General features: G+C 39.5%; 1 protein-coding gene across 1 annotated transcript; it reads left to right on the forward strand.

The window, feature by feature from the left end:
* The first annotated feature begins 6064 nt into the window (after positions 1-6064).
* On the forward strand, positions 6065-6532 carry LOC138868843 (uncharacterized). Its single transcript, XM_070146417.1, has one exon. The coding sequence runs from the start codon at positions 6065-6067 to the stop codon at positions 6530-6532; it is 468 nt and encodes a 155-aa protein (XP_070002518.1).
* The last annotated feature ends 9512 nt before the right edge of the window (positions 6533-16044 follow it).

A 16044-nucleotide genomic window follows, 5' to 3' on the forward strand; every position in this document is an offset into this window, starting at 1 on the left:
TTACTACATCTCTATTGGCACGCGGGCGAATGTGACAGTCTGTAAACCGTTCCAGTATCTGTATGGCAGCGGTTTATCTACCTATTGGAATGGTTTTTCATGCGTTACCGTAGACCAATTTTTTAGTAGTGGACTTTTTCTTGAGAGAGATGAGTGTATTTTCATTAACCACGTTCTGAGTGCCACTATCTTAAAGGTGAGGTTTGCTTAGGGAGAGTTGAGGATGAGTGAGTTTGGGTTCCACAATGACCAAAAGTAATAGAAAGAGTTTCTTTGATGTGTTGAGTCAACTCTTGATGCTCTTGCGTCGCACTTAATCTGTGGCGTTTAAAAGAGTAAATGTTGTTAATGATTCATTTGTATTGAGGGCAATTGTTAGTCCCGATTGATGCTACATGAGGTCACTTTAGGACAACTGAATTTTCTTGGATTTTCTCTTAAGGGGTGAGTCTTATTTTGTTTGCTTGAGGACAAGCAAAAGGTTAAGTTTGGGGGAGTTGATAACTAGGAAATATGATGCATTGTACACTCCTTCTTGATTGAGTTTTGATTAGAAATGTGTACAAAATAGTCCCAAAGGCTCAAAAGTTGTGCTTGATTGCAGGTTTGATCAACAAGGTGACAAAGTGCCAAAAACCAGCTCAAAAAGGACTGAAACTTGCACAAGTACCAAGATAAGGCAAAGCTTAGTCAAATAGGGCTAGTGCGGCCGCACACCATTCTGTGCGGTCCGCAAAAGTGAAGTTCAGAGAGGTTGCTTTTCAGGCCAAAAAGCAATGCGGCCGCAAAGGGTTTTGTGGGGTCCGCATTGAGTTCACCACGGCCGCACTCGATTTCATCTGGTCCGCAGAGCCAAGGTTTAGAGAGGTGGTGTTTTGGAGGTTGAAGCTCAATGTGGTCCGCGATCCTTTTTGTGAGGACCACAATGGAAGCCACCGCGGCCGTACTCGATTTCGTGCGGTCCGCATTGCCCAAGTTCAGAGAGCTAGATATTCAAGCCCAGAGCCTTAGTGCGGCCGCACTAGATTTTGTGCGGTACGCACTAGCCCCGCTGGGGTATTTTTGTCCAGAATTTTCAGCCTAGTATAAATAGATTTTTTTCCCATTTTTAGGTCATCAGATAGTTTTGTAGTGAGAGTTGCGCTCGTGACTTTGTTCCTTTTACCTATTTTGAGTAATTTTAGCTTAATTTCAACATTTAATCTTCAAGTTTAATTTAGCAATTAATTATTATGAGTTTTTCTTCATCTATTTCTTTGTTTTTTTCTCTAATTATGAGTAGCTAGACCCATTAGCTAGGGTTGTGGCTCAACCCTAGTGTGGGTAATTGATGTGTCTTGTGTTTTGATGCTTGATTGTCTATGGGTGTTTGATATTTGGCCTAATTTAGGGTTTTAATTGTGAATTAGTGGTTGTAAACACTAGTTTATGCCAAGTAGACTTAGGCTCTTCTTGAGAAAGAGAGCCTAAGTCCATGAAATTAGTCAAACAAGGAATTGGGGCGTAGTCAAGAGATTGATAGCCCCAATTGAAGGGTTAAACCTAGAGATAGTAATACCCGACTTGAACCTTGATTGCTTGTGCAAATTTGCATACCCAATTGGTCTTGAGAAAGTCAATTCGGACAAAATCACTCAAACTATCGAGAGGTATAGAGTGAGTAGAGTCATGCAATGGTTATATCATACTCCCCAAATGTAACAATCTAGGTTTAGACTCAACAATCCGTCAATTGACCACCTAGGCGAAAGTCACTACCCTAGTACCCTTTAATTATTTGAACAACTCGCAATAGTTTAGCCTTAGCCTTATTTAGCTTAATTGAGCATTGTAGTTTTATACAATTAGAAGTAAATAAAACCAAAAAATGTGTAGAAGTGCAATTAAGAGCAAATACACAACTTCACTTTAGATAGACACTCGACTCCAATATTTAGCTCTCTGTGAAAATTGATTCCGACCTTAATTGGGTAAAAACTGCTTCAACCTCTCTCGCTACTCAATAGTAGTGCAGGGTTGGCCTCGATCAGTCGCCCAGACAATACACCCCTATTGCTAAGCCCATCGACCAGCTATATGAAATACTGAAGGCTGTCAGATATGTCAGCCCTATTCCCATTGTTGCCATAGAAAACTCTTCCCAATGGGTCAACCCGAACAAAACATGTGCGTACCATTCCGACATGAAGGGGCATACTATTGATGAATGCAGCACTCTAAAAGACAAGACTCAGACCCTGATTGACACCAAAGTCATACAAGCAAAGGAAGCCGTACCCAATGTCCGTAATAATCCCTTCCCAGAACATAGGAGTGAATGAGTAAATATGATAGAAATTGATAAAGAATGTGATCCTAAAGGGTCAATTGGGCTTATTCGGGAAGGTGAAAAACCTAAACCTGAAGTCACACTCACTCTTATTTTGGTACAGATACAGCCACCGGTCGAAGTTGAAGTAGCCGCATCAGCTCCGTTTGAAATCGAAATGACAACACCTGCGACTACAACTACTCCAATTGAAGTAAAAGTAGCCATACCTCTCACTGTGACAGTAACATCCATACCACCATTTAATTCCAATGCCATACCTTGGGATTATGTTGCCGAAGCTAGGAGAAAAGGAAAAGCAAAAATGAAAGAGTATGGTGCTGTACAGGGGATGACCAGAATTGGAAGAATCTATACACCCGAAAATTTGGGAGGAACAAGCAATGAAGCAGCTGCTAAACAACCTACCATTAAAACTGGTCCAGATGATCTCTGGAGGAAAGTACAGGCAAGAGAATACTCTGTTGTTGATCATCTGAACAAAACCCCTGCTCATATTTCCATTCTGTCGCTGCTACAAAATTCTAAGGCGCATCAAAATGCTCTGATGAAGGTGTTGAATGAAGCGTACGTGCCCAACAACATCACCGGTGGAGAAATGGCCAACATGGTAGGGAAAGTACTAGAAAGCCACAAGATCACCTTCCACGAAGATGAACTACCACATGAAGGACTAAGTCACAACAGGGCACTCCACATCACGATGCAGTTTGAGAATAAATTCATAGCCAGAGTTCTAATAGATAGGGGTTCAAGACTCAACATTTGTCCGTTGACTACTCTAAAAAAGGGTGGGTAAAGATTTCCATGAGATACGAATATGGAGTATGAATGTGAAAGTATTTGATAGGTCTCAAAGGGCCACAATTGGGGAAATTAACCTTTGTTCGCAAATGGGCCCGACTTGGTTTGATGTTGAGTTTTAGGTATTGGACATATCTACTACGTATAATCTTTTACTAGGACCACCTTGGATACATGCCGCTGGAGTTGTGGCTTCTACGCTACACCAGGCCGTGAAGTTTGAATGGAACCATCAGGAGGTAATCATTCATGGAGACAAAAGGAATCCCATTTACAACAGTTAAACCGTCCTGGTTGTCGAGAATAGAAGAAAGTTGGGTGGAGAAACATATCACCGCATCGAGCGTGTCATTGCAATTGAGAAAGATAAATGGCGGAGCAGAAAAATAGAAAGCATACTGGCATGGTCAGGGTATGAACCCGGCAAAGGGCTTGGGAAGAAACTCCAGGGCATTACCAAACCAATACAGCTGAAAAATCATGATAAAACTTTTGGGCTTGGATATCCATATACGTGGAAGGAATATGATGATTGGTCTCCCCCATGGCACGGCCTGTGTTACCCTCTTGAGTAGCCAGTGTCGCATCTGAGTCAGACCTTTCATCAGGCCGATACATTATGGGGATATAAAGAAGAGGAAGCTTTAGCTAGGCTAAGGAACCTATTTCTAGAAGACGAAAATATGGATTGCAATGTGATAGTTGAGGAGGAGGAGGAAGAAGGGCTTACCATTCAGACGATGGAGAGAGAAGCATTTCTCAGGAACTGGACCGTCACACCATCAAGGGACAGACGAGTCCCGAGGTAGCATGGCTACTAATTTTATTTAAAAAACAAGTCTTTTGAGCATTTAGTTTTTAAAATATCTTCCTTTCAGTATTTTGTTTTGGAAAACATTGTTTTGAAGTCATTCAAACGATATTTTGTTTAACGTTTCAGTATTTATAAAAAAATTGATGTTTTATTATTGTTATCTTTCATATTTTTCTTCTACAACATTACTATTTCTTAGTTTGATGAACCAACGACTGTGACATGTAATGAGACAATGCAACATAATGATAGTTACCCAGAAGAAGAAGATGAGATACCTGAGGAAGTTATTAGAGAAGTTGAGAATTTTGAGAATAAGCCTAAGTCCAACCTAGACGAAACCGAGACGATCAGTTTAGGAGATTCTGAAACCATCAAAGAAACTCGCATAAGTATTCACCTATCACTGTCAGAGAAGGAAGAATACAGTCATTTCTTAAAAGAATATGAGGATATTTTTGCGTGGTAATATGATGACATGACCGGCCTGAACACATCCATAGTAGCTCATAAGTTGCCTACCAATCCAATATGTCCGCCGGTGAAGCAGAAACTCAGAAAGTTCAAACTAGACATGAGCGTAAAAATCAAGGAAGAAGTCACTAAGCAGATCAAAGCCAAAGTCCTCATGGTAGTTGAGTACCCAACCTGGTTAGCCAACATTGTAGCGATTCCGAAGAAAGATGGAAAGTCTGGGTGTGTGTTGACTATCGGGATTTAAACAGAGTAAGTCCCAAGGATGATTTCCCGCTGCCAAATATACACATTTTGATCGAAAATTGCACAAAGCATGAACTCTAATCCTTTGTATATTGCTTCGCGAGTTATCATCAGATTTGGACGGACGAAGAAGATGTAGAGAAAACATTTTTTGTTACACCATGGGGAGTGTAATGCTACAAGATAATTCCATTCGGTCTGAAGAATGCTGGGGCAACCTATATGAGGGCCATGACGACCATCTTCCATGATATGGTACACAAGGAAATAGAGGTATATGTTGACGACTTCATTATCAAATCCAAAAGAGCCACAGATCACATAGCAAACTTGAGGAAGTTCTTTGTCAGGCTACAGAAATACAATTTAAAACTAAATCCTACAAAATATGCATTTGGGGTTCCTGCCAAAAAATTGTTGGGATTTATCGTCAGCCACCGAGGAATCTAGTTGGACCCGCCCAAGGTTAAAGCTATCCAAGAGTTAACACCATCGAAGAACAAGAAGGACGTGATGAGTTTCCTGGGATGCCTCAATTACATTAGCCGCATCATAGCACAATCCACAGTAATATTTGAACCAATATTTGTCAGAAGGCTTTTGATAAAATTAAGGAATACTTGTCCACGCTACTAGTCCTAGTCACGCCAGAACCTGGGAGACCTTTGTTACTCTATTCGTCTGTACTAGATGGGGCTTTTGGTTGTGTTTTGGGACAACATGACGAGACAGGAAGAAAGGAGAAAGCCATATATTACCTGAGTAAGAAGTTCACACCTTATGAAGCACAATATTCTCTGCTAGAACGCACTTGCTGTGCTTTGACATGGATAACTCAGAAATTGAGGCATTACTTCTGTGCCTATACCACATACCTCATATAAAGGATGGATCCTCTGAAGTACATCTTTCTGAAGCCTATGCCTATCGGGAAGTTAGCCAAGTGGCAAATATTACTAAGTGAGTTTGATATCATCTATGTAACTCAGAAGGCAATCAAAAGACAAGCGTTCGCAGACCATCTTGCTGAAAATTATGTAGGAGGAGAACACGAACAACTAAAAACGTATTTTCCTGACGAAGAAGTGTCATTCATATGAGAGGACATTGCTGAAGCCTACAATGGTTGGAGAATGTTTTTTGATGGAGCTGCAAACTTCAAAGGATTGGGTAAAAAAGCAGTTTTGGTGTTAGAGACATGACAACATTATTCGGTATCCGCAAAGCTTAGGTTTCCATGCACCAACAATATAGTAGAATATGAGGCTTGCATCATGTGGCTCAATTTGGCCATCGACATGAATATATAAGAGTTGCTGGTAATTGGCGATTTATATCTTCTGGTTCATCAGGTTTAAGGAGAATGGGCTACCAAAAACACCAAGATACTGCCATACATGTATCATGTGCAAGAATTGATAAAGACTTTCACAAAAATAGAATTCAAACATGTTCCGAGAATCCAGAACCAGTTCGCAGACGCACTGGCTACTCTGTCTTCCATGATACAGCATCCGGGAAAGAATTTCATCGATCCCATTCCAGTAAGGATCCATAGTCAGCCAGCTTATTGTGCTCATGCTGAAGAAGAAACGGATAGAAACCCATGGTTCAATGACATCAAGGAATATTTGGCAAAAGGAGGATACTCAAAGCAGGCGAACCATACTCAGAAACGCACACTGCGTAGACTGTCCAATAATTTCTTCCAAAGTGGAGGAATTTTGTATAGAAGAACACCTGATCTAATATTATTAAGGTTTGTTGATGCCAAAGAAGCTTCCAAACTGCTAGAGGAAATACATGCTGGAACCTGCAGTCCATATATGAACGATTTTGTTTCAGAGACAGATACTTTTGGATGACTATGGAAATAGATTGCATCTAGTATGTCCAAAAATGCCACCAATGCCAAATACATGTAGATATGATACGAGTGCCGCCGAACGAACTCAATGTAATAAGTGCACCTTGGCCTTTTACTACCTGGGGAATGGATGTCATTGGTCTGATCGAACCTATTGCTTCAAACAGGCACAGGTTCATTCTAGTGGCCATAGATTACTTCAAAAAATGGGTAGAGGCTGCATCTTACAAAGCTGTAACCAATAAAGTCGTCACATATTTTGTTAGGGACCGTATTATATGTCGATTCGGGGTTCCCGAGTCCATCATCACTGATAATGCCGCCAATTTCAATAGTGATCTGATGAAATCCATGTGTGAAACTTTCAAAATCAAGCATAAAAACTCCACAACATACAGGCCTCAAATGAACAGAGCCGTGGAAGCTGCCAACAAGAACATCAAGAAGATACTAAGGAAAATGGTAGAGAATCAAAAGCAATGGCACGAGAAGTTACCATTTGCCTTATTGGGATACCGTACCACAACCCTCACATCAACTGGGGCAACTCCCTATTTCCTGGTTTATGGTACCGAATCTGTCATTCCCGCCAAGATCGAGATTCATTCTTTAAGGATCATACAAGAAGCTGAACTCAATGATGCTGAATGGATAAGGAGCCGCTATGAGCAATTAGCCCTCATAGATAGAAAAAGGATGAATGCAATGTGTCATGGTTAGCTTTATCAGAATAGAATGTCCAGGGCTTTGAACAAAAGGGTCAAACTAAAACAATTTCACATTGGGGCAGCTGGTGCTGAAGCGGATCCTTCCATATCAAGATGCAACCAAAGGAAAATTTTCACCTAACTGGCAAGGTCCTTACATGGTTCATAGGGTACTAACAGGAGGAGCACTCATACTTGTAGAAATGGACGGAGAAGTTTGGCCAAAGCCTATCAATTCGCACACAGTCAAGAGATACTATATTTAAATTATTCACATTTGTTCATCTGATGTAACTGAACTACGCTTCACTTGATTCCCATTTAAGATGGCATACGTAGGTAGCCCTGTGGGTTCGGTCACATCTCAATAAAATTTTCATTTTTCTAGAACAAGAAACTGAGGCAGAATTTTGAGAAGGACCCTCAAAATTCTAAAGCAAGTCTAGCCGACGCCATCATATGTAAGACAATCAGAAAATCGGTTAAGTAACAGGGGCAAAATTTTGAGAAGGATTCACAAAATTCCGAAGCAGGTCCAACAAACTTAGTTACATGCAGAACGGTCGAAGGATAACTTACTAAACTGGGGCAGAAGTTTGAAGAGGACCCTCAAATCTAATGCAAAGAAGTTGCAATGTCTCTAAAAATGTCGCAGTCATTAGTTCATCTAATTTACTTGATATTATATAGCACTATGTTTTCTAAATTAACTCTATTTCATCAAATAAGTGCATATTTTTCAAAAACTTTATTTCTACGGCAGTCAGGTGTTACCCAGGGTAACTCAACAGGATCTCCAGAACAAAGCAAAGAAAAACAAGCAGACAAAGGGACAGACCAATCTCCCCCGCAAAACTCACGATTTTTCTTTGGATGTAGGAACAAGGAATAACCACAAGTACGAGTGCCTTAAAATCATTATCTTCATAAAAACCAGACCGCCAAGCACAAATATATTTCTAGCTAAGAAATATGCTGTTCCTATTTACTATTTACCCATTGCATGAGACTAAGCCTTATCTCCTCTTCTTGCAAGAGGCTAAGTCCTGCCTCCTATTTGCATAAGGCTAAGCATTGCCTTCTCCTTGCATGAGACTAAGCATTGTCTCCTCTTCTTACATGAGGCTAAGCCCTGCCTCCTATTTGCATAAGGCTAAGCATTGCCTTCTCCTTGCATGAGACTAAGCATTGTCTCCTCTTCTTACATGAGGCTAAGCCTGACCTCACTATTTGCAGCATTGCCTTCTCTTTGCATGAGACTAAGCCATGTCTCAAATCCTGTATGAGGCTAAGCCATGCCTCCCTATTTGCATAAGGCTAAGCATTGCCTTCTATTTGCATGAGACTAAGCATTGTCTCCTCTTCTTGCATGAGGCTAAGCCCCGCCTCCCTATTTGCATAAGGCTAAGCATTGCCTTCTCTTTGCATGAGACTAAGCCTTGTCTCAAATCCTGCATGAGGCTAAGCCTTACCTACCTATTTTCATAAGGCTAAGCATTTCCTTTTATTTTCATGAGACCAAGCCCTGTCTCAAATCTTGCATGAGGCTAAGACCTGCCTCTCTATTTGTATAAGTCTAAGCACTGCCTTCCATTGCGTGAGACTAAGCCCTGTCTCCCTTTTTTTTTTGCATGAGGCTAAGCATTTCCTCCCCATCTGCATAAGGTTGAGATCTACCTTTCCTTGTCTAATGACTGAACGTTACCCTATCTGAAGCCTAGCACTATTTCACCTTCTCCGGGGTCAAGCTATGTCCCGATCCTATACAAGGCTAAGTTCTATCTTGTTTTGCTCATATATTCCATCATGTCTCTATACAAAGGCGTCATAGTCTGAAGACATCATCCTCATAGCCTGAAGAAACCATGTAATGGCCTGAGGATCTCTCAATATCGCACATCATTATTCAATGGCATCATGGTTCAGAGACACCATTGTCATGGTCCGAGAACATCATTTCATGGCCTGCGATTCCCTTATCTCATGATTCATGGCCCGGGATGCCATGGTCTAAGAACGTCATCCTCAACATCCAAAGACTACCTTCATGGTCCAAAGGGAATTTGCATCATGTTTAAATTCTCGCAATAATCCATATATATTTGCACGCATCATGTTTTAAGTTTTGCAGGTAATTCAAAAGTTAACCGTTCTTTAGATAGGAGCAACCTTTGCTCCGGTTTCCGCTCAATCCATTCAGACCCGTCCATTATTCCAGACGTAACCGACTCCCATCAATTACTCGCCTTTACTCCATGACCGTTCAGATATCTGCCATGTGATACATCCGTTACGTTTCAGATTCACATTCATAAATTTGCATAAATCACTCCAATATTATCCTTCGCAAAAGAACCCTTTCCGAAACACGCGACTATTCCTTTAGCAATTCCATCGGTTTCATTCACCGTTGGGTCCATAACTACACACTGCAACTCTTTCATCCTTTTCGGGTAAAGAGGTGCAGCTGTTGGTACCCAATATTTTTTCTCACATATTTAAAATATGCATATATACTTTCAAAATAATGTATGAGCATCATCAAGTATTTTTTCCTAATTTTTAACGATTTTTTAATCAATTTATTATTTTACTCTATAAATAATCATTAATTGCATCACAAATTATTTTTTATAATGATTTTATCATCTAATTTCATAATTTACACCCATATTAGGTTCTAAATATTTTAAAATATTTATCATAAATACATTTACATTTTAGAAGGCTAAAATTGTATATTTTGCAATAATAGCCCATATATATTTATAATTACTTTATTTCTGCAAAAAAATAACTTTTTCTATTTTTAAAGTATTGAATAATTGTTATTAACTATTTTTATGTGAAAGTGATATTTTTGTTATTTATTTATTATTTTTATAAATTATTTATTTAATAAATTGGTTATTTAAAATCTGGCCCCAATTTTTATTGAATTTTTCGGACCTAAACTACCCAAACCAACCCAATTGCCCAACCCAATTACCTAAATACACTATCCCAAATTACTTAAGCCCAATCCATAACCCCCTAACCCAGCCCAGAACCGACCCAACCTTGCCTAAATTCCAGTCGTTGATCACAAATGATCACCGGCTCACAAATCACCCCGTCTTTTCCTTATATCCCCGTCTCCAAACCCTAGAGACCATTATCCTAGCCCTTCCACCCTTGAACTCTCTCGAACCTTTCCTCTCTTCTCTCAAAACCCTAGCACCGTCACTAAAAGCTCTCCGATTCCAACCCCAAAAATGGAATCAATCTATGATTCCCTTACAATATTAGTCCCTCCTCCTTACTGGCTTCCTGATTTTGGTATTTCCTAATAGCTTGACTCAAATGGCAAGCAGATCTTAAGAGATTCAAACCAAATCTGGTTCAAAATCCTTAACCTGTTGTGTATTCAGTCTGTGTTCATCGCGTGTTCTTTGTGAGTAAGGTTGTTTTATGTATCTCTTGTGGATTTGTACTTAGCCCTAAAGGTTAGGGTTTCAAATTCTCTTTGATTCGAACTTAAACTAGTTAAAACTTTGATTTTTAGCATTATCTCGTCTATATTTACTTCATTATGCGTGAATCTTCCTATTATTGTTAATTTCCTTCATTCGCCCTAAATTAGGGTTTAAGATCTTTTTCTAGTTCAATTCTTTGTTGCTTTATGAATAAATCTCCTATCTATGTTCATTGTACACAGTATGTAATTATTTTGCCCTTGTTTCTCTGCCGATTTTATGGTTTACCTAAAATTAGGGTTTGAGGCTTTTACTCTTTCCTTTCTCGTATGGTACTGATATTTTTCTTATTTTTTTCAATCTACCATGTTTCCATTATTTCTTTACCTTATTTGCCTTGAAACTGACTGTTAATTGATACTTTCTTTTTTTAAATGTTACTCTCCTGATTACACGCTAGAATGCCCTGTTAATTTACTAAAATCTGTATTATTTATTATATGAATTAATTTATTTCCTTACTTATATGTGTTTGATTATATCCCTTAGTTGTTCATCTAATTGAACACTATTTAAACCCTTCTCCCTTTCCCCATTAGACAGACTCGAACTCTCAATACTCTCACTAAGAAATCTAGGGCTTGGTTTTATAATCTTTCTGCTCTCTCTTGTTTACTACAGGTCTTGGCCGGCTGAAAGCCAAGGCTAAACATTCTGGACTCTCAACTGCATGGTATTATTTTAGTTTTGCTCGCTTAACTGGTGAATGGCTATCCTTTGTCATATCATTTTTATATGTTCCTGATCTATGTTTATAATCCAGCATGTCTAAAATCCTTCTTTGAGCATGATTCTTCCGGTCTACATGCTTATCTTTTAATCCTATGGTTAACACTGTTAATTTAAGATTGGTTGTTTTTATGAACCCTCTTAAGAAATATGCTCATTTACCTCTTGTGTGTTCTGAACCTATTCTGAATTTGAGTACCTTTAGGATAATGTTAGAAAGTTAAGTAGCCAATTAGTCTTAAGCCTTTGAACTTGTATTGTTACTAGGCTTTTTGTTCTGTCATTTATATGTTTTAATAATTTGCTTTATAACATGTATGGAATTCATGTCAGTGTTCTGACTGTTTGGTTTTTCACGTTTTAATAAGGCTCTCCTAAATGCTAGCATTAAACACCTAGCTTAACTAGACTGTTTTCTAGATTTCAACTTATTTGGGCTGTGTGTTTGAGCATGAACCTTGCTTGTTTTCATAATGTAATCCTGCCTACAAGTTCTGTGTTCTAAACTTTGTTCTCTTCTGAAATCAAAAACTATTTTAACTGTCTCTACCTGTTTTTGTATGTTGTCATTCTTTTAATAGAAAAACTCCCAGCCCTAGTCCTTTAGGGTCTGTCCTCAACCACCCCAGTGCGAGCACTGCTTAGGCTCCATGTGAGACTCTTGTGAACTCTGACACACTACGAACTGGTTCTCGATCTCATTTGAATCATTTCTGAATATGTGGTTTTGATCTGAGCATTGTCCTAGGTCCCTGAGGACCTTGGTAACTTTGACACACTGGAAACATGGTTCTATATGTGTTATGGATAAATCACTCGTATTTGGCTATATTGTACCAGAAATATGCTTCGAAGTTGATTGGTTTGAAGGCCGGGTTCCCGAGTTTATTTGGGCCTAATGAAGGCTCCCTATAGTGTATTTTTATTATTGTTATGTAATTCATTCATTATATGGTCTGTAATAACTTTGTAATAAATAGATTCTGGGGTATTTAGTAAAAACGGGGGATTTTCTTATTTCCTTTGTTAAACTGGGTAGAAATCCTACATATAGGGATTCATCTATGTTGTTAATTCTGCTCATTTTGTCAAAACAATTAAGTTCTGCAATGTGTTTAGAAACCCTGCCTATAGGACTTTCATGAGTGATGTCAATTCTGCTTAAACTCGTATGAGTTTTATATAGTGTATACATTAGAAATCTTGCCTATAGAACCTATCTATATGTATTAGCAATCATGCCTATAGGACCCCAATGTTTGATTCAATTGTTTGATGGTCATGTGTAAAATTTCTGCCCTTGTGCTGCATGATATCATGCCTATAGGATTTAGATCAATTCAGTAATAGATATCATGCCTATAAGATTTAGATCAATTCAGTAATAGATATCATGCCTATAGGATTTAAGTTGGTTTAGTAATTAGAAAGCATGTCAATAGGATTAAAGGGAAATACAAGGCTATGAAACATGTCTATGAAGCTAAAATAAGTGTGCATCTAGAAATCATGCCTAGAGGATTCTACAAATTGGTTCTGAATACAATCTCCACTGTCAATCAATTGGACAATATCCCTATAGGACTTAATAATAATTCTGGATTCTGTAAGCGTGATGCATTACTGTCTGAACTACCCATACGATATTCATTAAAATTAGTAGGAAAATATAAGTCCTGATACTAGCCTTAATGATACTGCTTCTATATAACACTGCACGCCTATTTCTCACATAGATATCCTGCCAATAGGACTTTAAGATCGATAAAGATTATTAATTAATTGCATGCATTTGCTGTTTATGTGCGGAGGTCAACTTGAGCCCATATTTTCTTTGTATTTGCAAGTCCTAATTGTTTTGCTTGTCGCCTAGTCTTTTACATTTTGAGCAACCTAGGCTTAGTCTAGAACTATCCCAAATAGAGTTACTAATACCTTCAGGGCCATAGGTAAGGGACGGGTAGTGCACGCATAGGAATCGAACTAGAATCAATTAGAGCGCTTTAGATAACAACTTAATGATAGTAATTGGGTAGCGGGAGATGATAGTCTGTGCCTGCTGAATAATATGAGTAACGCCCCAACTCGAGGGAGTTACGAAGTATCATTTATGTTGCATGGGGTGATCTTTTAGGCTAAAAAATTTAGGACCTCCCCCATCCTTGCTAAATCATTCTCTCGCTTCTTTATTAGAATAATTCGTAAGTTAAGTTCGCCCGAAACACCGTTGTGGACCTCGAGGGGTGCCTAACACATTCCCTTCAAGGTAATTTCGAGCCCTTACCCGATCTCTGGTGATGAAAACTGGTATAATATGAGTTATTTGTTGTAGGTTCCCTAACGTACCTCAATCCGTTAGGTGGCGACTCTAACCAATTCCTTTTCCCTACCCTCTCAAAGAAGTTGTCAAATGTCGAAACCCGATTTCGTGAGAAAAAGGGGGCGCGACAATACCCATAAAGTGTAATACAACCCGTATCCAAGAATTTCAATACTCGAGCCATCCTCGATCTCAACCTCTGCAAGTCATAACCGATTCACAAGTATACCTCAACTCGAAACCAATACAACACATAATCGTGCAATCAAATCATCAATAGCAGAGTCCCCCACTTGGATCAAAGCCATAGATCAAAACACACAATAACTCACAATGCCCATACCCTATTACTGTCATAATACCACAACGATATTCAACTAAATCCTTCAAGAGCTCATGTAACGTAAACAATCTAATAGTTCAAATTATCTGCAAATCTTGCATTCACCCTTGTGACGGTCAGGCCAACTACTACAACCGATCCAAACTCAAATTGCACAAATATAACCTAGTGGTAAATAGAAATCCTCCACACAACATCATAAAAGTCACACATCCGTAGATCACCTCGCAGGTTATAACCCACCTGCTTAGCCTCAACTGACATATCTTTATACCCTTTCACAGCCACAACTACTACGCAATCACTTAATCTTCCTGAGTGAGAACACACCAACAAGGCATGAGAATCTAATTCGTTCCACAATTAACCATCATAAAAGATCCTTTAACACACACATATCCCGAGACTGTATGCCAAATCAGGACAGAAATCAAGCACCAAATAGTCCTTTTTACATCACAAGCAAACTCTTCTTGTCAAATTCAATCTATCTGAACATATCCCACAGTCACATCATAATAATCATATAGCCATCCAAGCACTCATCCAGTCACAAATTTTACCCATAGAGACACTACCGGACATTTAAGTCCAGAAGCGCGTGCTCACACTACCGAAATCTCCATGCTCAAGCTATAGTCAAATTTCGGCCTCAAGTCCACTAGACTGACCCATCATCAGCACGCAGAAATCACATCTTGCAACTAATCCATTGAATCGCAAGCGGGCGATGCAGAGTTGATATCGAGCGTTCACATGCGCACATGAATGCATGGATAGAATTCAAAGAGTTATGCTTCAAGCTGAATCAATGTCGTACGATAAGGAAAGAAAGATGGAAAGTATATCCTAAATGTCCTCTAGCCTCTCAAAGATAGGTATGGACGTTATCATACCGACCTGCAAGACTCTAATAGACACTTGCTCATGATAACCTAGAGCTCTAATACCAATCTATCATGATCCAAAATTCACGAGTGGTGATGGCACCTAACCCAACCCATTAGATAAGCCTACTATTAACTATCTAATTCCAATAATATTAGTAAGACAATTAAATGAAAGAAAATGTCTGAAACTTATACATTCCTCCGCTGGGTATCGACAGATCTTGAGGGAAGTAACCAGCTCGAGGTCTCGAGCCTCCGAGGCGACCTCCTAAAGCAATTTGCCAATGAGAAATTGGTCATCTGATTTCACCGTACACAGATAGTTTCCACATTTCTTAGAGGGAAGCGATAAGAAATGATTTTGACATCCCACTTTATGGGTTCCAATGATGACGTCGTGCTGATGGCGCAACCCCTTTTACAAATGCCGAGGCATTTCACCCTTTCGCTTCTTTAGAGTCGTCCAACTTGTCGTGACTCCTTGTTCTTTGGGGTCATAATGTTGCCGTCGATTCAGCTTCCATGAATGCATTGAATGCGCCTGCTGTTACGCTTTTCGAGGGCGATAATGGCGTCGTAGGTTACTTTTCCCTTCCCCCCATAAATGGGGCTTCTTGTGATCAGTTTTTTACCCAACCATCCTTCAATATCCATCCTTTCCTCCTTTCTTGCTATTTTTGTTCTTTTCCATCTCACCATGTTTGAAGCCCATGGCCTCAAGGTCTCATGCCGACGTCATGCGCGCTATGGCCCACTCCCAAATCTTCTCCGATCGGACGAGGTTGTGCTGCTGTGATGATATTGTTGTCGCTGTTGTTGTTGTCTTTGTTAGCTCAGGGCGAGAAATAGAGGACCGATTTTCTCCTACCCGGGGAGATTCTTGGATTATGCACCGCTGCTAAAGGGGAAGCTCGGATTATACATTGCTGCTCACCCTCCTTCATCGACTTGGCGTATTACACCCCCTTTGGATTCCTGGGGGTATGGCGATACTCTCTACTGGCTA

This window comes from Nicotiana sylvestris, chromosome 1 (genome assembly GCF_000393655.2).
Source record: "Nicotiana sylvestris chromosome 1, ASM39365v2, whole genome shotgun sequence".
NCBI lineage: Eukaryota > Viridiplantae > Streptophyta > Magnoliopsida > Solanales > Solanaceae > Nicotiana > Nicotiana sylvestris.